The sequence below is a fragment of the Myodes glareolus genome, chromosome 9 (assembly GCF_982192425.1).
Source record: "Myodes glareolus chromosome 9, mMyoGla1.1, whole genome shotgun sequence".
NCBI lineage: Eukaryota > Metazoa > Chordata > Mammalia > Rodentia > Cricetidae > Myodes > Myodes glareolus.
The window spans coordinates 72,968,090-72,990,125 of NC_142034.1; the positions used below are offsets into that span (position 1 = coordinate 72,968,090).

Here is a 22,036-nt window from a genome sequence, read left to right on the forward strand (position 1 = left end):
TTTATTTCTTATGTATACAATATTCTGTCTGTGTATATGCCTGCAGGCCAGAAGAGGGCACCAGACTTCATTACAGATGGTTGTGAGCCACCATGTGGTTGCTGGGAATTGAACTCAGGACCTTTGGAAGAGCAGGCAATGCTCTTATCCGCTGAGCCATCTCTCCAGCCCCAGGAGGCATTTCTTAAGATGCTATACAACAAAGGCTAAGAATGTAGCTTGCCTAGCATGTGGAAAGCCTTAGGGTCAGTTCCCAGCAATGTAAAAAATGGGTGTGCTAACTGTAATCCCAGCACTTGGAAGTAGAGTCTGGAGGATCAGAAATTTAAGGTCATCCTCAGCTACACAGTGAGTTCAAGGCTAGCCTGAACTACACGAAACCTGGTTCTATCTTATTTCTGAAGGGCTACAACAAGATCCACTCTCCCAAATTTTCTCATTTAAATATGACATCGACACTTTGCTCATGGAGAGGTGGGTCTGTCTTTCCCCCTTCCATTGGGATGAACCTCTGTCTCTGGCAGGAAGTGACAGCATATGACTTTGGAGGCTTTGTCATACAAGGTGACACAGCTTTCCAGAAATCCTGTTGCCATGCTGTGAGGAATCCCAGGTCATTCAAACAGGTTGTAGGTAGGTAGGTATCATGACCATTGGGATCCTAGCTGACAGGTACCACTCACTGGATGAGGAGGAGTCCAAGAGAGACCCACCCAGCTAGTCCTCTTGAATCCTTGGAACTGAGAAGATGAATATTTTGAGGCAACAAGTTTGGAGTGTTCTTGCTTAGGAAGCACAGCAGAAGAGCACACAGGAACTTAGTGATATTGTGTGACTGATCCCAGGATTCTGTTGACTTTATGGGTCCAGGTCTTGAGCCTATACCCTCCTATCTCCTAACCCTTAACTATATCCTCGATTCTGGGATAGCTCTCCCCCTAGGGAGAGCCCTTTTCCTCTTCAGCAGGAACCAGCAGGATGAACTCAGCTAGAGGTGACCACAGAAGTCTGCAAGGACAGGCACACCCAGACACACACGTGTGGTTTATTACTCACACCTTGGCACAGAGAGGGATGGGAGGCCATGGATGATGCGGGTAGCTAGGAACCTTTGTTAGCAGTGTTGAAGCCCCTTCTCGGAGGACAGGGGTTTCTGTCACAGGTGTTTTGCTCCGGCTAGCAGGGACCAGCCTTTGGGTTCATGGTGTCTGTACCACCTACTAGGAGGCCAGTCTCTGCCAGGCTGGCCAGAGTTCTAGGTGGGAGACTTGGGGCCAGTGAGACCCAAGCTCTGAACAGGAGGCCTATCTCCTCAGGGCTGACAAAGTTTTTCTGTTCCTGCTTTGGGTGAGGCGAGAAGGAGACCAGAAGTAGCAACTAGTGCATCTGGGTCTCCCAACCCTACAGTCAGGGGTCACTGAGCTGCCACACTGAGGCATTCACAGCGTCCTGCCATTTCCCAAGGCCCGAGGATACAAGCTCCTCTCACAGGGTGGCTTTTGGAAGCCTGTTGAGCTTGGGTACAGCAAGACCCTCTTTGTTCTTTCCATCACCTTCTCTCCAAGTGCTGGATTCTAGGAATTGTCGCTTGCCCTGTTGAACACAGGGTCTCAGTGCAGCTGCCTGTGGCAGGGTCCAGAGGAAGGAAGGTACAGCAGTCGTCCAAGGGGGTCTTGTTGGACAGTGAGATGTTGGGGCTGTGGGGCATCAGGGGAAAGTTGTTGTGTGTCTCTGCTAATCAGGTGATTGCAGGCCCAACCTGGAGTCTGTCCAGCCTCACCTGAGCCAGGCGTTTTCACCTTCGTTATCTTCTCTAGGAAAGCCAGGCCCTGCCGGGGGCCCTCGAGTACAAGACTCTCCAGAGTGGCCTGTCTGCTTTCCTGCCGACTTCCTGTGTAGGTTGTCCTAGGGCTGGTTGGCACACTCTCAAATGTTCAAAGGCCACCGTTGGCGCATCCCATAAAGAAGATCAATATATTACTGTTTTGTTTTTACACAAGTTAAAAACATCCAAACGGATCTGTACAGGTTGGGAGCCATGTCTGAGGATCACTGGAAAAGGAGGGGGAGATGGAAGGTGATGGAGGGGTCTGGAGAGGTCCTTGTGACCCCCACCAGAAACCTCTATCCTGATGATTTCTTCAGGAACAAGTGTAACCCCACCTTTCTTTCTAGGCCCCTGACAGTGGGGCAGTTAGGATAAGTCCTAGGAGGCTCCCCAGTGGCTTTCAACTGACAGGTTCAGATGTCACCCAAGACCCAGATGACCAATAAGGTAGATGACACCCATCAGCCAGGACCAAGCGCTAAGCCTTGACCATGTGACCACAAAATCACAAACAAGGTTGGAAATCCTGACCATTCAGTCCCTGAGACAGTGGTACTGAGACTCAAACCTCTCTGGGATGATACCTGGTTCCATGGATCCTCTCTCTCCCTCCAACTCTCCCATTCCAAATCCTTCAGGCCCACCCTCGAGACCCTTTCCTGCAAAGTACCTTATGCCAGCAGCCAGGCACGGGCAGCCCGTCAGGGCCCTGGAAAAAAGGAGATTTAAATGTCAGGGGCAGGAGGCTGGTGGCCTATTAATACCTCCCGGACCCTTGCTGGGACTCTAAGGAGATGTAGCCAGGGAGCTGCTACTTGAAGCCACTGGATTCCACTGAAGCAGGGTTGGGTGTCTTGTCCATCCATTTGAGGACATAATGTCCCCCATTGCACCTGTCCTGTCCTCTCATGGTGCTTTTTGGGGGCACTTGAGTAGTGGACAGAACTAGGACACTCTAATATAATGGGCACTGTGCTAGACATTTGCCAGCCAGAGGAGGGTGGGATCCTATGACAAAGGTGGTATGGCTGCCTGCCTGCTGGGCGTGACATCCTGGGGGCCCTGAAAGCTTTCAGGATTCGGGCAGGAATGCCTTCAAGCAGTGACAGTGCAGGAGCTGGCATCTCTCCAGCCCTTCCTGGCCACTTCGACTGGATTTGGGAGGCAGACAGTGTCATCAGGATGAACCCTGGGCATTAAAGATGGGGATGTCTGAAAGCTTCAACAGTGTCCACCCACCCATCAGATATGAATCTGGGGGGCTGGAGAGCTAGAGGTGAACAAAATGTCAAGTCCCTGGGGACCCTGAGGCAGAAACATTTCAGTCTATTCCAAAGTACAGGTACAGGGAAAACACATGGAACACACTCCCTGAGCCCCTTCCAAGTGCATGCTGGGGTATGGTTTGGGGACCAGAAGGTGAGGAGAGGAGAAAAGAGGAGGGGTAGAATGCACCAGAAGGAAGAAAGGAGGAAGAGAGGGGGCAGAGCCAGCAGCCCAAAGCATCCCAGAAGGCCCAGCATTGCACACAGCACACGGCAACCAGACTGCGTACCACAGGGCAGGGCCCGATGCCCTTCACAAGGCCCCGGGAACCCGGTGCCCCACGCTTGCCTCCACATCGAGGATGTTCCTGTGTTGAAGACAAAGGCTTACTCACATGGAGGAAGTCTGGGTCCAGGCTCTGAAGAAGCAGGGCTAGGTTCTCACCCTTTCAGCTGTCTTTTTGTGTTTGTGTGTATGTCTGTGTGTGTATGTGTGTGCTTGTGTGCACGTGAGTGTGGAGGTTAGGTCCTCAGGCACCTCCTTTTGTTTGAGACAAGGTGTCCATTGGCCTGGAGCTCTGCCAAGTGGGTGGGCTAGCTGGCAGTGGGCTCCGGAGATTTGCCTTGTCCTCACCTTGCCAGCACACACCACCATGCCTAACTTTCCACGTGGGGTCTGGAGATACGAACTCAGGTTTCCACACTTACAAGGCAAATGCTTTGCTACCTGAGCCATGTCCTCAGCCCCTGGCTGTCTGTGTTGGAGACAGAGTCTCCCTGTGCAGCAGAGGCCTCAAACTTTCCATCCTCCTGCTTCAGGCTCCTGAGTGCTGGGATTCTAGGCTGTTTATTTTCTCTCACTAATATCTCAAAATATTAGGAAGGAGGAGAGGAAGGTACAAAGGGTTGGAGGAATTCACTGGAGGGCAGAGGACCGAGTAGAGGTCCCTGACTCTGGGTCAGTCTGCCTACTCCCCAAAGCCCTGACGAGGGTGCTTGGGAGTGAACATCTGGACAGCTGAGCGTGAAGAGCTGCTTCATTTTCCTGTTCTTTCTGAGTACCACACTAGACCCTGCTATATAAACCCTTTAGCTCTCTAGAAAACAGGAACTGAACTGTGGGAGTTTCACTACCAGGCCTGGTGGGTTATCAAGAGCTACTGCCAGCAGGAAGTGAGCCGGATAGGAGGGGGAGAAGGGAAGGAAGGGTCTGTGTGTTTACGGGGGTGGGGACGAGGCTAGACCAACCACAGGAGAAAAAAAAAAAGATACCAGAAGGAAAGGAGCGGAAAGAGAATGAGAGACCTAGGAGAGGCAGGATGGTGTGACTCTCCCAAAGACTGAAGAAGTCCCATCTCAGGCCAGCCCAGTCTCAAGTCCATAGGAAGTCAGACCTCAGTGAGGTCTTAGGCAACCATGGTCAGGGTGGGGGAAGGGGGCTGGCCACTTCCTGACTTTGTGATACACACCAAGTCTGTGTGTCTGCTGGGCTTCCCTTCCTAGCCCCTAGCCCCCTCCCAGGATACCCCCATTACTGATGACTCTGGGAAAAAGCAGTTCTGTTCCTGTCCTGGCTCCTCTCTACCCCTACCCAAAGTTAGCCCGAGATGGGTCAGCTCTGCCTTAAGGCTGAGTAAACAGAAGTAACCAGGAATGGTAAACACTCCCTGGCCAGGCCTCCATCTCCACAGATGGCTGCATCTTTCAGCCACACTGGTGGGAGCATCAGGGCCACAGCACAAGGAGCTGTGATTCTGGCAATGGCACCTCCGGCTGGTCAGAACTCCATCCTGCCAAGACACCTACCACGGGGCATGGCTGGTCAAGGCCCGGTGGGCCTGGCTCTCCCTTCTGGCCCTTGACTCCTTTCCGGCCAGGAACCCCTCGTTCTCCCTGCATAAGAAGGAAATGGTAGGGTAGCTGTGGTTGCCAGGTTTGGAACCCCTTCACCACCTCCCAGGGAGATGCCCCAGGGTCCAGCAGCCACCAGGCTCTGCAGTTCTTGGCCCCAGCACCCACCTCCCCACCTGCTGCTTGCCCCATCTCCCTTCTTCCTCACCTTCTCTCCACGTTCACTCCGGTCACCCTTTTCTCCCCTGGGTCCAGGGAAACCCTGACAGATGGATGAAATGTTAGACCTGAAGTGAGGGCTGACCCCACTTCTCTGTGACATGACACCTCTGCTCCTCTCTCATCCACCCTCCTCCTTTGTCCACACATAACTGTGACACAAAAACCCGCCAGGTTCTGGCTGTTAGCCTATGCGCATGCTGGGTACCAGGTGGGCACAGGAAAAGGAGTATTTAGGGCCCCAGCTCTGTCTCTGGCTGGGAACCATCACAGAGGTATATCCAGAGCTTATGGAGAAGGGCTTTTCCCTCTTGCCACCGCCAGATACAGCTGGTACTTGCCCTGACTTGGCTGGGACAGAGGAAACCCATGAAAGTCATGTGGCCATCTTCAACAGACTGAGAGAAGGTCACTTGTGCTCTCTGTCTTGGCCCGGTTTCTTCTGCATTCATCTTTTAGTCTAATGTCCACCTACCCAGCCTCATGACTAAGCATCCATAGAGCCCAGGCTGTGGGATGGATGCTGGGACAGAAATGGATTAGGTGTGTTTCCTCTCTTATGTCTCCTGCGGCAGGCTATGGGGTGTGGATGAGAAACGTGTTCAGGCACAGACCTACAGACAGGCGTAGGAGGGCAATAGGGGATAGTGCTGTCTTATCAAAGGAAGGTGAGCCCCGCCCCCACCAAGTCAGGAGACTGACTGGTTCCTCTCTTCCTGGCCATGTTTGCTCACCATGGCAACAACACTCTCCTTACAGTCTAGAGCATACTCCAGAGGCCTCTGCATCTCTCCGTCAAACCCATTTCCTTCCCCTGCCACATGACCTCTCTGGACCTCTCCTTCCCTTCCTACTGAGCACTCCAGCTCCAGGTGATGGCCAGAGAGCATGCTGCATCCCTATAACCCAATGATGGTTAGGGTTGGTTAACAGGAGCCAAGGAGATTTGCTTTGCACCAGTAGAGGGAGGCGAATCTTTCTACTGATTGGGTCCAGGAAGATACTTGTTTGGAGGGGCTGAAATAGTTCCCTGGTGATTCTCACACTGGGAAGGCAAAGACCAGAGAGGGAGAGGGCTGGTGGTGTGGACATGGCTGTGCCCTGGATACATATGTTAAATCCCTAGACTTCTCAGTTGTGAGTTTATGTTGCCTTACCAAAGGAGGCCTGATGCAATCAACATCAAGCTAACATTTCCTTTTGTCTCCTCACAAAGCTGCCCTAACCAAGGCCTGGTCATCAATACATAGCAACAGCCTCCTTACTCTTTTCCTCACCTCCCTTTTACAATGCTCCATTCATTCACCCATCCATCCATCCATCCATCCATCCATCCATCCATCCATCCATCCATCCAATCATCCCTCAGCCATCATTCCTGGCCATCAATCCATTTCCACCCATTCATTCACCATCCATCCATTAACCCATTCCTTACCATCTCTTTGTCATTCTTCCTTCAGCCAACATCCATCCATCCATCCATCCATCCATCCATCCATCCATCCATCCATTTATTCATCCATCCATCCATCCCCTCAGTCATCATCCATTGTCCATCTGTCTGTTTGTGTCTATCCACCCTCTGTAAACCCATTATCTCATCCATCCATTTTCTACTCATCCATCAAATTAGTCAATTTTTCACTATCCCTTGGTTGTCAACCTATCCATCCCCAGAGTACTCCAGGGGATATCACTGAGGACACAGGGAAGCCAGTCAGCAGCAGCCATCAGGAATGGGCCACACTTGAGCTAACCAGATTGCTATATGTACGGGCAATGTGAGAGTTGAAGACATACACAGGAGGGCACAGTCACCCACAGTGACCATAAGAAACTTACATCAAGTCCTGGCTCTCCTGGTCTGCCCTGAGGAGAGATACAGAGGGCGTGTGAGGAGGTAGTGATGGGATCTTGGGTACTCAGATACTGGGAGTTTAGCCCAGTGGCTGGTAACAGACAAGGGGCAGGGCAGGATGGTGTCACAGAGCCATAGTAATTGGTCCCACAGGGTTCAGGGACTCAGCAGGGTGCAGAGAAGATAAGCCTCCAAAACTGTGTGGCATGATGCGGATGTGGTTACAGTGGGCAGGGGGCTCAAAGTCAGGTGGTTACCTTCTCTCCTTTGGTTCCTGGCAACCCAATAAGGCCTGGTGGGCCAACTGGTCCCTGGGTGGAAGAGGAGAAGGTCAGCAGGCATGGTGAGCATAGCATGCAATACCTCTAGGACAAAGACCGCTCATGACACTCACAGGCAGGCCGTGAGGGCCTCTCTCACCCAATGCACCTTTCTCTCCCTTGGCTCCATCCAGGCCCTGGAAGTGAAGTGGAAAAGCAGTCAGGAGAGGGGACAGAGCAGGCAGGACAGGAAAGTTCAGGTGTGTGTGGAGACTGAAGTGACTGAAGTAGGCAAGACAGATGGAAGAGAGAGAGAGAGACAGAGACAGAGACTCCGGGCTCTGTCAGGTCTGACCCCAGCTTGCTGCACGTTAGAGCGAGTTGCATGGATATACATTTTCCCTTCTTCCACACACAGGGTCCCCGATGGTCACCATTATGCCACAGAAGCAGTTTAGTTGACCACCACCAGCTTCCTGAAGCCCAGCCTTGGACTAGGACCACCAATGATGTCTCTTCAAGCCCTGGTGTGCTGAAGCTTGGGACAAAATAGGATCAGAAGTAGTGCTTGGCCACCACACTGGGACAGGGTTGTATGACCCAGGGTCCTCCACAGGGCCTCTGCGCTGTGGAGGGAGAGATTAGATCCTGTATGACAAGAGGTGAGGCCAGCTGGACTTTCATTCTGTTTGCCTCCCATGGGACAGGCACATGGCACAATACACTTGAGGTTTTGATTTAAGAGACAAGACTACGACATCATAAAATGCACACTGAATCCAAGACTTCAAGTCCAGGCGGTGGGCAGTCAAAGCGCTGATGTGCATGGGCAAGGAAAGGGGAACCGAGGAAGGTGGCATGGGCAATGGGTGGAAATAGGCAAGGAGGCTGATGGAGTGGGAGAAGGGCTAGAAGGGGGGTACAGTTGGGGTGCCTAGGCAGAGGGAGAAGGAAAGGACAGAGCTCCAAACATGGGACAGGGCTGCTCTAGGGACATTGTTTAGGGCACTGGGAATGTACCGGCTGAGTAGAGGCCTCACTCTGTCCATTAATAAAACTTTCTCGTGAACAGGGTGTGCCTGCACTCACCTTGGGGCCTTGAATTCCCTGAAGGCCCTGGAGGAAGAAAGTAGATCATTAGGACTGTGTGACTGAGTCAAAACTTTAAGGCTAGGACCCTCTGGAATCAGGCTTGTTAATGGCTCTTGTGGCTCTGTCCGGAGTTCTGCCCTCTTGACCTGATGTGCCCTGCTCCCCCCACATAGAAGCCTTTCCTCCCCTTGGCTACCTCCCAACCTTGTCCCTGACCCAGGTTCACTAAATGTTTGGTATGCTTACCATAGGTCCAGGGGGACCGGGAGGACCAGGAGGCCCTGGCTCCACTATGATCTGGGCCTAGGAAGGGTTAGAAATGGGTTAGTTACCCTGTGCCTGTTAACCCCCCATCTGTTCATCCTCTGGAGCTCCCCACATTTTTGCAAGCACTCATGGTTGCCACACCCTGAACCTCCAGGCAAGAAGGAACCTTATTCCTGCCCCCAGAAGGGTACAACTTGGTGAAGGACCCTTGGTCTTTTGGGTCTCAGCTGGAAGTAGGGTGGAGGACACAGTCTGAGGTTCCATCACCCCCTTTCCCACTGTCCTATGTTGGGTCAGGCCAGGTGGCTTCTCTGTAACCAAGGCTCAGGTCCCCCACAAGGCTTGGGCTGGGTGTGGAGAGTCCCCAATCTCAGTTTCCCCTTACCAGGCTCTCCTGTAGGTGGTCGGATCCTGACTCTCCTTTCTCTCCCTTGGGACCATCAGCACCCTAGGGCAGAGTGGCCTGTGAGCTCGTAAGGTCACCTCCCTCCCACCGTGCTCAGCTGCTGCCTTCCCCACCACAGCAGGGATGAGCTGAACTCTTTGGTTTAAAACAGTTTTCCCCAAATCACACGCCCTGAGTATGGAGGGGAGTTGTATGTCAAAGGCACAGACAAATTGTCTCATGGTGCAGAGGCTGAGGGTTCAAATCCCGGTGCTGCCTCTGGCTGAGTCATCTTCGGGGTGCACAATGGCTGTGAGGTAATGGGTCCCTAGAGGCTGCTAGCACCCTGGAGCTGTTCTAATGTGGCCTCAGGAGCACTAGAAATGCTAATGACTGTGAAGGGTGTTTACTGCCAGCTGCTGTTCTGGTCCTGTCCAGTTCATACTGCCACTAGGACTGGAAAGTTGTTACTCCACGTTGGCAGTGAGGAAACTGAGACCTCGGGAGATTCAGTTGCTGGACTCCAGGGCAGGGAGGTGGGCCAGCTCGGGCCACTTAGCCACCCAGCTAAGTGGTTTCTGCCAGGCTGGGCCTCCCTCCCACTCCTGCAGGGCTCCCGTGGGGATGTGAAAGTCCTTCTGCAGCTGAGGTTGTATAGGCGGCAGGACATCCATGTGAGGAGCCCCACACCCTGCCAACATCAGCAAGTCCCCAGGGTAGGGCCCAGTCCAGCCACCTACCGGGAGGCCTGACAGGCCCATCTCGCCTGTTTCGCCTTTGGGCCCAGCTGGCCCTGGCTCTCCTGGGTCTCCTTTGGGTCCTTTGGGACCCTGAAAGCCATCAGAAAAAGGAATCAGTGGAGATCGGTGGGCATTCTCCTCTCCCCTGACCCTTGTGAACCCTTCAGCTTAACAAGTTTGACTATATACAACACCTTGTTTGTTAATTCATCAATTTGTTCATTCATTCATTCATTTCTATCTCTTGCTGTCTCCACTCTTTCTCTTTTTGATTATGTAGCCAAGGATGACCTCGAGTTCCTGCTTCTTCTACTTTGTGTGTGTGCACCTGCACACCCAGCCTTACACTCTACTTCTTGCATGTGAGTCTCCACCTCTAGCCCAGGTAGCTGGGAACACTGGCTGAATGCAGTAGGGGAGCCATATGGACACCCCACCTCTGCTTTTCTGGATGCTTTGTGTACCTTGTGATGTAGGGGTGGATGGGAAGCAGATGGGATTGGTGTGTTACCTCTGGGACACTCCGGAGGTCAACTATTATTTTTTTCATTTATTCCTATTTTATGTGTATGGATGTTTTATACGTATGTCTGTGCAGCACATGAGTACAGTGCCTACAGGGGCCAGAAGAGAATTGGATGCTCTGGGACTGGAGTTATAGACGGTTGTGAGCCTCCAAGTGGATGTTGAGAATCAAACCCAGATCTTCTGCAAAAGCAGCAAAAGCTCTTAACCACCGAAATGTCCCTTCAGTCTGCTTTTTTTTTTTCTAAGACAGAGTTTCTCTGTGTAGCCTTGACTGTCTTGGAACTCACTTTGTAAACCAGGCTGACCTTGATCTCACAAAGATCCACTTGTCTCTGCTTCTCAAGTACTGGGATTAAAGGCATGTGTTACCATGCCTGGTTACCAGTCCCACGTATGTATATGTGTATGTATGTATGTATGTATGTATGTATGTATGTATGTATATATGTAGTGGTGCTGGGGCTTGAACTCATGGCCTCATGCATGCTAGGCAAGTGCTCTTCTGCTGAGCTCCAGCCCTCATGAGGCCAACTCTGTGCTCATGTGTCAGGAGCTTTGAGTGACAGCATTGAAGAGAGCTTCCCTGAGGACACTCAACCAATTATGACCTGTCCAAGACATTCCTCCTACCAGGGACCCAGCAGTAAAGATACATCCAAGCACACTGAGTGACACCTGGGGAGATACTCACTGGTATCTACATAGTAACACATACACACACACACACACACACACACACACACACACACACACACACACGAAATACCCAGTACAACATTGACGTAGAAATGAAAGTCTCAGAGACCTTCTCTCCATCAATTCCTGGGGCACCAGGCAATCCAAGTTCACCCTGGAAAGGAACAAAGTACAAAAGGAATTGTGCCTTCCTCACCTGCCAGTGGGTTAGTGGTCCAAGGTGGGAATTGCTGTCCCTGATCAGCTCACAGCCCTGGGGTCAGGACCTTGCTGATGGGCTTCAGTGCCCACTGCCTCCCTCTGTGTATTCAGCCTGAAGGACAGCGGGAGCTGGTGGCTGCCCATGCCAGCTGGAGTGCTTAAGATTAGGACTACAGGGTTCAGTGACTTGTTCTAGTCATGGAGTCCAGGGTTGCTAGTGTCAGAACCAGAGCCTGCCCACCCTGGGTTCTGTGTCCTGAGACAAGGGGTGGTGATGAACCGGGACAAGCCACAGAATGGTTGTGTACATCCTGGGACACTGTCTGTCCCAAGGGGTCCATTCTTCAGTTTTAGGCTCTCTACTCAAGAGCTAGGGTCTAAAACAGAGATGCGATTTAGGAAGGGGCAGGATCCCTTTCTTTGAGTCCCATAAACCAGGCTAGTATGGCAGGAGAAAATTAGGGGTGTGTTTATCAGAGAGGAGAGGGCAGGTGGGACTTATAGATGAATACCTATATTCATCTGGGTATTCATGGGGTTCCATGAATGCAGCCAAACTGACCTTGGGTCCAGGGATCCCTGGTGGCCCTGGAGCTCCTTGTGGCCCAGGAGGACCCTGTGTGCAAAAGATCAAGCCAGTTATGATTAGACTCCACTGACCACCTAGCCTTACCTCCTCAGGTCAACTCCCCAGCATCTTACTTCCTACCCAGTCAAATTGGCTCTTACAGCATGCAATTTGGTTTGTCCTTCAAGTCTACAGAGGGGCTAGTAAGAGGGTAGTCTCTTTCCAGCTTTCAAGACAAGTCAAATATGCAACCCGAACAATGACTTGGTCTTGCCTGCTCTACTGGTCCTGTGACCTCCCTGATCATCTGGATCTCTTGTCTGCTGTCCCAGAAGTTCCCCAGCCACACAGTAGAGGATGGGTCAACACTGTGTCAAGCGCTGACCTCATCCTAAGCTCTTATACCAACGCACTTAGATGTCCGACTCATGCCCGCACCCAGAGGTCACACCTTGTCCAGCTCCTCTGATGCTGTTTCAAGTTCTCCTCTTCCCAGCAGGCCCCCTTCCTGTTGCTGTCCCATGGTGTTGTCTCTGGACTTATTTCCTCCACCCTTCCCACTTTCTGACTCAGTACCCATGTCCACAATGAGTTCCATGCTTCAAGCTCTCCCCGTAATAATGCTCACACACTTACACAACTCCATCTGGTCATTCCCAAGACACTGGGAGTTTGACATCCTCACGCTCAAGAACCAGCTAGAGCATCCATTGCCCATGACATTGAGTCCTCCTCCCACTCTGGTACCCACACCTCCTGGCTCCTTGTACTCATAAGGATTCTACCACGAATTTCCCATAAAGCCTGGGATAAACCATACAACTCAGGCCCATATGGCAACATTTCACGCCATGCCACACCACGCCACACCACACCACACCATGCAGGCCAATGAGGGCCATAGTTACCATCAACTTGTACTTCCCAGAGGCCTGTGGAAGGTAACTGGAATTGATGCTTAGGCAGGGTCAGGCATTAATACCCACTTCAGTCTCTGATAGCTACCTCACCCTATCATATATCTCTCCCTGAACCCAAGAGCAATTGGCACCCATCTCTTTTTGGATTGGTGTCCAGAGACCACATGACTTCCAAAGCCCCTTGGTTAAGCTTGTCCTTTTGGTCCCCTACGGTAATTATGAGAAGCCCAGCTCTCCTAACAGTGGTGCCTGGGGAATCCCCAGAGGCACAGTTGGGTTTGGTGAGAGTGCTTTCCTTTTTTGCCTTGGCCTGTGGGAAGCTCAGGGCTCCTGGAGTCACATTCATAGAAAGTCTCTCAGCACTGTGTGGATCGCCACACAGGACCAATTTTCATATTACGTGCCTGATGAAACCCAGGTCTCTGTGTTAAACTGTCCTTGGTCCCATAGGTAAGTCACAGTGAGCCATTGCTCCCTCAGCAATGGACATAAGAGTGCATCCAGGGCCCAACAGGAACATGCTTACCTTCAGGGCATCTAAGATCCTGCCATCGTAGTCGATCACCACTGTGTCACCTTGCTCTCCCTTGAGGCCTGGGTGACCCTGAGGCAGAGAGGAAGAGCTGCATCATGAGTGACATACAGCTATCTCCATCACATCCAGAGACAAAAAGCCCAAGAGTTGTCACCTAGGCCACAGGTATACTGTCCACTCATTAAAGGCGACATGGGGGAAGTGGCAGGGATCCTGGGGCCAACTGAAGAACATGCTACCACCTGGGTTACCTATGATTGACCTTCATGTGGATATTCAAATCCAATGACATCTAGATCTCCGGGAAAATAAAAATCCCAATACTACTTATTTTGTTTTACTTTTTGGGACAGGGTCGCACTGTGTAGCCCTATCTATCTTGGAACTTGCTATGTAGACCCCGCTGGCCTCTGATCTCCCTGCCTTTGGCTCTCAAGTGCTGGGATAAAAGGCATGCACCGCTATGTCCAGCTTGTGTGTGCATTAGACAGGATGTTAGGCCAGGCTAGCTTCAAACTTAGTTTAGGATGGCCTTGAACTTCTGATTTTTTGTCTCCACCTTCCAAGTGCTGAGACTACAGACAACAGGCATGCACTCCCGTGCCTAGTTTGTGCAGTGTTGGGGGCTGAACCTAAACCTGAGCCCAGGGCTTCACGAGAAGCACTCCAGGGCCCGAACTACCTCCGCAGCCTAGAAAGCCTTACTTTGATCGGAAGACTTTTAAAAATGTGTAAATAAAACAACCCTAACCACTTCTTCTAAGACACTGTGCTAACCAGTGGAGGCTGGTTCTGCCTTATTGACTGAGTCAGGGACTCTCAGTTCAATCTAGAGCTTGCTGATATGACTGGTCTTACAGACCAGCTCAATCTGGGGATTCCATCTCCACCTTCCACTGAATTGTGTGTTGGCCACCATGCCCATCCAGTTGGTTGTCACGCTTGCTCGGTAAGTGCTTTTGCTGAGCCACCTCCCCAGCTCCTGGAGGAAGCGGGTGTGATAGTCTGGGAAAACATAGCCAGGGAAGGAATGCTATCATCAGCATAAAGACATGTCTACACCATGCAGGACAGTTATCTAGGGTCTGCAAGGAACATGAGAAAGGAGAGGGCCCCTCACTCTTCCTGGCTTCCACTCTGATCTCTCGCTGACTGACATCTGGGAGTTTTCATAGCAGACAAGGCCATCTGCAAAAGGAGCTGTTCTCTGTCTGAGAAATGCCACAGACCAGATTGCTAAAAAAACTGCACATGAACTATACCTCAAGTTCAACCTCCTTGTGGCATATGTATAAGAAGTCCTATGATCTATGATCTCTCCTGACTCCCTTCTCCAGCTGCAAGCCTTCAGTCTACAAAAAGAAAAGGTCTCTTCAAGGACAGACAAAATATTCCAGCACACGGTTTTCCTAACGTCTTAGTTTAGTCCTAGGTTAAGTAGCTTTAAAATGCCAGATCACACGTATAGCTGACCCACTTAGATGCGTTCCTCTCTAAATGCCTGCACTTGGGTTTCTCCTAGTACATATTTTTCTGCTTCATAGACACACTCACTAACTTTGCTTTGCTCTTGGGGCTAGAGAGTTCACTGCTCTTGCAGAAGACCTGAGTTTGGTTCTCAGCACCCACATAAGGCCACTCACGACCACCTGTAACTCCAACTCCAAGGGATGTGATGCCCTCTTCTGGCCTCTGAAGTCACTGCCCTCACAGGCACAACCCCCCCCCCCAACACAGGAGCATGGATACACACACAATAAAAAAATAACATCGTAGTGGATGTCAAGGACCAGGGTGTACCTGAGTTGAATCCCTCAAGCTCTGAGGGGGGCTCCTTAGGCTAGACTGATGGCAGCTTTGAGTTACATTTCCAGGTGCTGGTGACACATGAATTGGTTACATGAACCCTGGGGTCAGGGGCTGGAGAGATGGCTCAGCAGTTAAGAGCACTTGCTTTTCTTGCAGAGGGCTTGGAAAAGCAAGACCGCCCCAAAGCAGGCAAAGTCATGCCTAATGATAAACGGAAGACCAATGTTTGAATATGCAAAGAAGATTTTAGAGGCGGATACATCTGCCTGGGAAGGGAGAAAGAGCTCTTACTTAACACAAGTGGGATTCTTGCCTTTATACACCCATATTTTAATTTTCACTGTAGGCATGTGTTATGAAAAATTGTACAATCACTAAAATTTTAAGAAATAAGATGCCTTGGGCTTATTGCTTCACCAGTCCTCTGGGACCCTGTTGGGGACAAAGGACTTCTGAAGCTACTGGGACCTTGGATCCAACTGCTGTGACCAGAAGGAATGCTACTTACCCGGGGCCCTGTGGTTCCATCTGTGCCTGGGTGGCCGGGTTCTCCCTGTGGAGACACATGGATGCCTACTGGTGTGTGAGATTTGTATATCCTATCTCACCTCTGGCCCCTTCTTTCCCAAAAAGTCTGGGGCCCATATGCTGGGGCCTCATAGTCTATATTATAAGACTATCCTTCCACACTGAGGAGTAGTGGAGATTCTTAGGCCCAGGAGCCCAAGACTACATGATAGCTGACCCCAGAGCTAGGCCTGAATGAGGCCTTGTCACTGGCTCTGAATCATGGGCCACCCTCCCTCAGACCACCCTACTTGTGAGTCAAGGGGAACCCCCTGGCCCAGGCCCTCTGGGACTTGCTTTTTATTTGTTGTTTTTTTTTTTTTCGAGACATGGTTTCTCTGTAGCTTTGGAGCCCGTCCTGGAACTAGTTCTTGTAGACCAGGCTGGCCTCGAACTCACAGAGATCCACCTGCCTCTGTCTCTCAAGTGTTGGGATTAAATGCGTGCGCCACCACCACCCAGCTGAGAGCTTTTTAAAAGTGCAGATTAAGGGGAGATCACATTGCCCCTGGTGACTGGATGACAGTGTCAATGGCCCCTCAGGTCCTGGGCAGAGAGCATTGTGATATCATCACCTTCAATCCTGGGGCACCGTCCACTCCATTCTCTCCTTGGGGCCCCACATCCCCTGGCTCACCCTGAAATGGAGAAATTATCAGTGAAAGCAGGCAGAGGCGCTAGCCTGGGGCCTCTGGACCTTGTGCTCAGGCCACATGGTGAACGTGGCCCTTCTGGGCTGGGGGATGAAGCTCGAGGCTCTCTCTAGTCTGAGGGATTTAGGACCATGACCATCCCCTTTCGGTCTGGGTCTTGGGGTAGCTCAAGAGACTTTGTGCGTGTGCCTGTGTGTAGGCACACACGTATGTGAATGTACATTTATGTGTGGAAGTTAGGGAAACTCTGAGTGTTTCTATCCTGGAACTCTCAGAGATCCACCTGCCTCTGCCTTTGGAGTGCTGGGACTTAGTGAATGTAACACTACACCTAGCCTCCCTTTAAAGATGTGGGTCCTGGGGATCAAATTCATGTCCTATGCTTTCAAAGCAGGGATTTTTCTGACAGTCATCTCTTCTGTCTTTTTTTTTCTTCTTTTTCTTTCTTTCTTTTTTTTTTGAGTCAGAGTCTCACTTTGTAGCCCAGGCTAGCCTCAAACTCAGGTCCTCCTGCCTCAGCCTTCTGAATGTTGAGATTATGGGTGTGTACCACCATGCTTGGTCCTAGAGACATTTTGGAGACAGGCTGGCTAGGGGCTTGGTGGCTGTGACAAAGGGTTTGGGGAGCAAGATGTGAAGATAATATCCTGCTTGCAGCCTGGCACTAGGCAGGGGGTGGAGGGACTAAGGTGGGGACCAAGAGGACTTAGGATAAGGGGAGACAGATGGCTTAAATGAGAAACCACACTGCAGGCTAAGTGTTCAGGGTGCCCACTGCTTCCTCCCTCTGGCCTGCCCTGGGAATTGGCCCTAGCCCCATGGTGTGAAAGGGCCGGGATAGGAGCATCTCTAGGTAGATGCCAACTTTGGAGGGTGGAGGGTGGTAGACTTTGAGGAAGAGGGTTGTATACTTACCTTGGGCCCTGGGGGTCCAGGGATTCCTGGCTGACTGGGCATCCCATCATCCCCCTGAGAAGACAACAGCTGAAGTCATCACACACGGACACTTTGACCACATCTTTGAGCGGTTCAGCTGGCCCCTACCTGCGCTAGATTCACTGCACAGCTGTCTGGTCCAACCACTAGTGGCAGGCACTGCCCACACTAACCCTCTATGGCAGGGGCAGGTCAGAACCATCTCAGTCCCTACAAGCAGCCTAGAAACCAGCCTCAGGAGGTTTCGGCAGACGCAGGGGATGGACAAGTGAAAGGAAGCAAATTCACTCATTCACCAAGCAGCTGGTGAGCATCCCTTAGGGACCAGAGCACACACGGTCCCTGATCCACAGACACATGAAGTGCTTAAGTGCTGGAGGGAGACCGTGGGAAAGGCACATGGAGAGGGACCTGGGCACAGCCATCTGGAGCATGGGGCGGTTTTGCTGAGACTTGGATGGGAAGAGGTCACAAAGTGGAGAACATTCCAGGTTAGTGCTTGGTTCTCAAACTTATATGTTCAGGGATCCAGAAGGCTGACTAATTAGACCCCAGCCTCACCCAAAGTCTCAGGTGAATCTAGGGTCAGTCTGGAGTTTGCTTTCTTTTTCCCTTCCCTTCCCTTCCCTTCCCTTCCCTTCCCTCCCCTCCCCTTCCCTCCCCTTCCCTCCCCTTCCCTTCCTTCCCCTTTCATTCTCTCCTCTTATCCCCTCTTCCTCTTTCCCTTCTTCTGATATAGGGTCTCACTTAGCCCAGGCTGGCCTTGAATTCACTATGTAGCCAAGGATGATTCTCCTGCCTCCACTTGCAAAGTGCTAGGATTACAGGTGTGCATCACCACACCTAGCTTATGCTGTGCTGTGGGTCAGACCCAGGGCTTTGTGCTATGTGGGCATTCTGCCACCCAAGCTATTTCCCTAGTAACAAGCATTTGCATTGCTGACAAGGCCCCAAGTGATAGTGGCGGTGCTGGTCCCAGGACCACACTTGAAGAACTATGATCAAGCTCTGAAGAGGGTGTGGCTGTGATGAAGGGTAAGAGTAAGTGAGTGAGTGAACCAACAACACAGGACAGGGCCTCACCACAGCGAGAACTTGGGTCTGCGGAAGAAAAGGACCCCTTTCCCGTCGGGAAGCCCTGTCTCATTTTTGTCCCCAGCCTGGCCCTTCTCTCTAGCCACAGGGTCTTCTCACCTTCTTTCCAGGAGTACCTGACAGTCCCTGAAGACACAAGATGAGGGTGCAAGGGAGGGGTCAGTGCTGTTGGAGAGTGGCCTGCACGCCAGAACTCTGTCCCTTCTGGTGCAAGTGACACCAATGACCTACAGCCCGTGTTTGTCCAGGGCTCCTGGACTCGTTAGACAGGTGAGGTGGGGAGTCAGCCAGGCTTAGATTCCTGTGCTGAGCTTGGAGAAGTCACTGTTCTTTAAGATGGGGAGGGGACACCCCCAGCTTCAGATGGGTGTTGGGGTAGAGCAGGCTCGCTCACTGCAGCCCTTTCTCCATCCTCCATCTGAGAGCCCTGTATCCTGCACAGAGACTTCAGGTTTCCTTCCTGTGCCAAGCACTGCCCAAGCCCAAAGAGGAGACCCTGGCATGGGGAGGGACTTCAGAAGTGAATGTGGCTGAAGACATGTGACCACACAAAAACCTGCAAAGCTAACCTCGCTATAGCTAAGAAGCAATTGAGAAGCCCGGCAGTGGGGGATGGAGCGTAAATGTGGAATTAGACAGAAGAGTACTAGTTAGGACTAGAGTGAACACAGAGAGTACTAGTTAGGACAAGAGAGTGAGCAAGCTAGGAAAGGTCACGAACTTTTCTAGTGCCAACATGAAAACACTGAGTGCTAGAAGGTTTGGTCCAGATCGAGCTGTGGAGGAGAAGCTGCCAAGGCAGTATGGGGATCAGTGACTGCCAGGGGCCGGGGAGGAGGACAGGTGAAGAGGTGAACATAGGGTTTGTGTGTGTGTGTCCGTGTGTCCGTGTGCATGTGTGTGTGTGTGTGTGTGTGCGTGAGCACATGTGGTATGTGTACATGTGTGAACATGTGTGTGCCATGTAGTATGTATGCATTTGTGTCCCTGCACACACATGATATCACATGTCTCACTCTTGCTCTCTGCTTTTTTTTCTTTTCTTTTTTGCCTTGTGACTGTGTCTTGAAGCTTGTTTTGCCTAGGCTGATCATGAGGTTTTTTGGGGTCTGTCTGTCTCTGCCTCTCAAAGCTGGGGTTATAGATACACATGGCCATGCCTGGCTTTCTCCTTGGGTGATGGGGATTCGAACTCATGTTTAAAGGGCAACTGTTTTTACCCACTGAACCATCTCCCCAACCCCCAGCACAGGGGATCTTTAAGACAATACAATTACTGTTAGATATGTTACTGGAGGGCCCAGGTCATTATACATTTGTCCCACGGCTGCACTAGGCACCCCCATGAACTATGGACTTTGGGGACAGTATGTCAATATAATTTCCTCAATTGTGACACATGTACCACTCTGACAGGGGATGCTGACAACAAGGGAACTACAGGAGAGGCAGAGGCGGTGGGGTGTGGGGGAGGGCAGGGTGAGTGTGTGCGGACCATACAAGAAAGCTCTGTACCTTGCCCTCAGTTTTGCTGTGAACCTAAAACTACGTAGATAATAAAGTTGAAAACAACAACAATAACAACAACAACAAAACCCCAAAACCAGAACTAGGCAGCAGTAGTGCACACCTTTAATCCTAGCACTCAGGAGCCAGAGACAGGTGGATCTCTGTGAGTTCAAGGTCAGCCTGGTCTACAGAGTGAGTTCCAGGGCAGCCAGAGCTACACAGAGAAACTCTGTCTCCAAACACCATCACCATCACCAAAGTCAATCAATAAAACAAACAAACCACAAAACAAGCAAAACAACCCCCCACAAACCAGAAACAACAACAAACTCAAACAGCCACGGTGTCTCATGATTCAACCCTCACTGTCTGATGTGAAGTCCAGGCAGGAAAGGTCTGTCATGCCCCATTTAACTGTGAGTAAATTGAGCCCTAACATGCAGTGACCTGTCTGTCCTTTGAACTGAGTCTCCTGACTTCACCCCCTCAGTGTCTCTGGGGAAGTTGGGAGAAGAAGATGGGGAGTGAGGCTAAGGGGAAGGAGGGGCACTGAGTACCCACCTTTGGTCCTGGAGGTCCCTTGGGGCCCTGGAAGAAAAGAAAAGAGGTGTTAGAATGGGGGTGAAGGCAGGAAGGTCAGGCTCGAGTTTAAGGTCATCCTTGGCCACTTAGTGAATTTGGGCCCAGTCTGGGATACACGAGAGGAGAGATGGCTCAACCAGGAAAGGTACTTGCTGCCCAAGCCTGATGATCTTAGTTTAATCCCATTGACCCGACCCACACAGTGGGAGGAGACAATCAACTTCTCCAAGTTGTTCTCTGACCTCCATGCTGCTGTTGTAGTGTGTGTGCCCAGCACAGCTACACACACACACACACACACACACACACACACACACACACACACACAGAGCATAAAAATAAACTCAACCCCCAAAATAAAACAAAGGAAAATAAGCCAAGACTTAAAACTAAGCAAAATAATAATAATAAAAAAACCCAGGGAGCTGGAGAGACAGCTCAATGGTTTGGAGCACTAGCTCTCTTCCAGAGGTCCCAGGTTCAAATCCCAGCATCCACATGGCAGCTCACAACTGTCTGTAACTCCAGTTCCAGAAGATCTGACATTCTCACACAGACACAACAACATTTCACAGAAAACAAAGAACAACAACAACAACAATACCCTCTCCCAAACCCCCAAAACAGTGCAAGGGGATTTGAAGCCTTCTTCAGGGTATCAAAGGAACTATGCACCCATGTGGTACACAAGTTTATATACAGGCTAAATATCCATATACATATGATGTGGGATTCCCCTTTATATGCTGTGAATATGTTTTATTACCATTGGTTAATAAAGAAGATGCTTTGGCCTATGGCAGGGCAGAATAAAGCTAGGCAAGAAAACTAAACTGAATGCAGGGAGAAAGAAGACAGAGTCAGGGAGATGCCATGTAGCTGCTGAAGGAGAAAGACACTGGAACCTTATTGGTAGGCCATGGCCTTATGGTGATACACAGATTAATAGAAATGGGTTAATTTAAGATATAAGAGCTAGTAGGAATATGTCTAAGACGTTGGCCAAGCAGTGTTGTAATTAATGTAGTTTCTGTGTCTGGGTGGTAGGGAGACTAAAATGCAGTCTCTGACTACAAACATAAAATAATAAGATGATAATAATAAACGAAGTAAAAAAGAAAACCCAAACCCAAATAACAAAACACCCCCCCTCCCAAAAAAAACAAAAGAAGAAAGGGAACAAAATTTTGACACATGCCAAAACTGTATACACTTCAAGGAAACTGCTCAACGTGGGGAAAAAGCCATCCTCAAAGTTCTTCATGAGGCCTAGAGAGGTGGCTCAGTGGTTAAAAACACTGAGCCTTCCAGGTCCTCCTGGGTCTGTCTTGTCATTTTCCTTTTATCAAGGGTGACACCACATCCCAGAGGAGGTAGGCGTCACTAGAAGTAGAGATGCTCAGCCAAGTTCTCGGACAGACTCCTTGTGCCTTGAGCAGTGACTGTGTCAGGGCTCCAAAGGTAGCAGGCGATCTCTAGACTCTCACCCAGGAAGGGAAGTTCTAGAACTCTGTCCAGGCTGGGCACAGCCCGTCCACATCCCCATTGCCGGCAGAGAAATGGGCACACAAGCATGTACCACCTACAGAATCCTGGTTGGTATGTGATGGGGTGGGTGAGGGTTTACAGATTCAGAGTCACCATGAGACATGCACCCCGGGTGTGTCCG

At 50.9% G+C, this 22,036-nt stretch overlaps 1 protein-coding gene across 1 annotated transcript in view; it reads right to left on the reverse strand.

Annotated features, from left to right (window-relative positions):
- Positions 1–1,025: 1,025 nt before the first annotated feature.
- Col23a1 (collagen type XXIII alpha 1 chain) overlaps positions 1,026–22,036 on the reverse strand; it is a 287,023-nt gene continuing 266,012 nt past the window's right edge. The window contains exons 11-28 of the mRNA XM_087910673.1: positions 20,347–20,373; positions 17,161–17,214; positions 16,168–16,230; positions 15,534–15,578; positions 13,208–13,285; positions 11,756–11,809; positions 11,102–11,146; positions 9,769–9,858; positions 9,029–9,091; positions 8,623–8,679; positions 8,374–8,400; positions 7,419–7,481; positions 7,282–7,335; positions 7,009–7,035; positions 5,153–5,206; positions 4,900–4,986; positions 2,499–2,537; positions 1,026–2,052 (exon numbers count right to left, since the gene is read on the reverse strand). Of these exons, the coding sequence (XP_087766799.1) occupies positions 2,050–2,052; positions 2,499–2,537; positions 4,900–4,986; positions 5,153–5,206; positions 7,009–7,035; positions 7,282–7,335; positions 7,419–7,481; positions 8,374–8,400; positions 8,623–8,679; positions 9,029–9,091; positions 9,769–9,858; positions 11,102–11,146; positions 11,756–11,809; positions 13,208–13,285; positions 15,534–15,578; positions 16,168–16,230; positions 17,161–17,214; positions 20,347–20,373 (930 nt within the window). The 3' untranslated portion in view covers positions 1,026–2,049. The remainder of the gene's footprint in view (positions 2,053–2,498; positions 2,538–4,899; positions 4,987–5,152; positions 5,207–7,008; positions 7,036–7,281; positions 7,336–7,418; positions 7,482–8,373; positions 8,401–8,622; positions 8,680–9,028; positions 9,092–9,768; positions 9,859–11,101; positions 11,147–11,755; positions 11,810–13,207; positions 13,286–15,533; positions 15,579–16,167; positions 16,231–17,160; positions 17,215–20,346; positions 20,374–22,036) is intronic.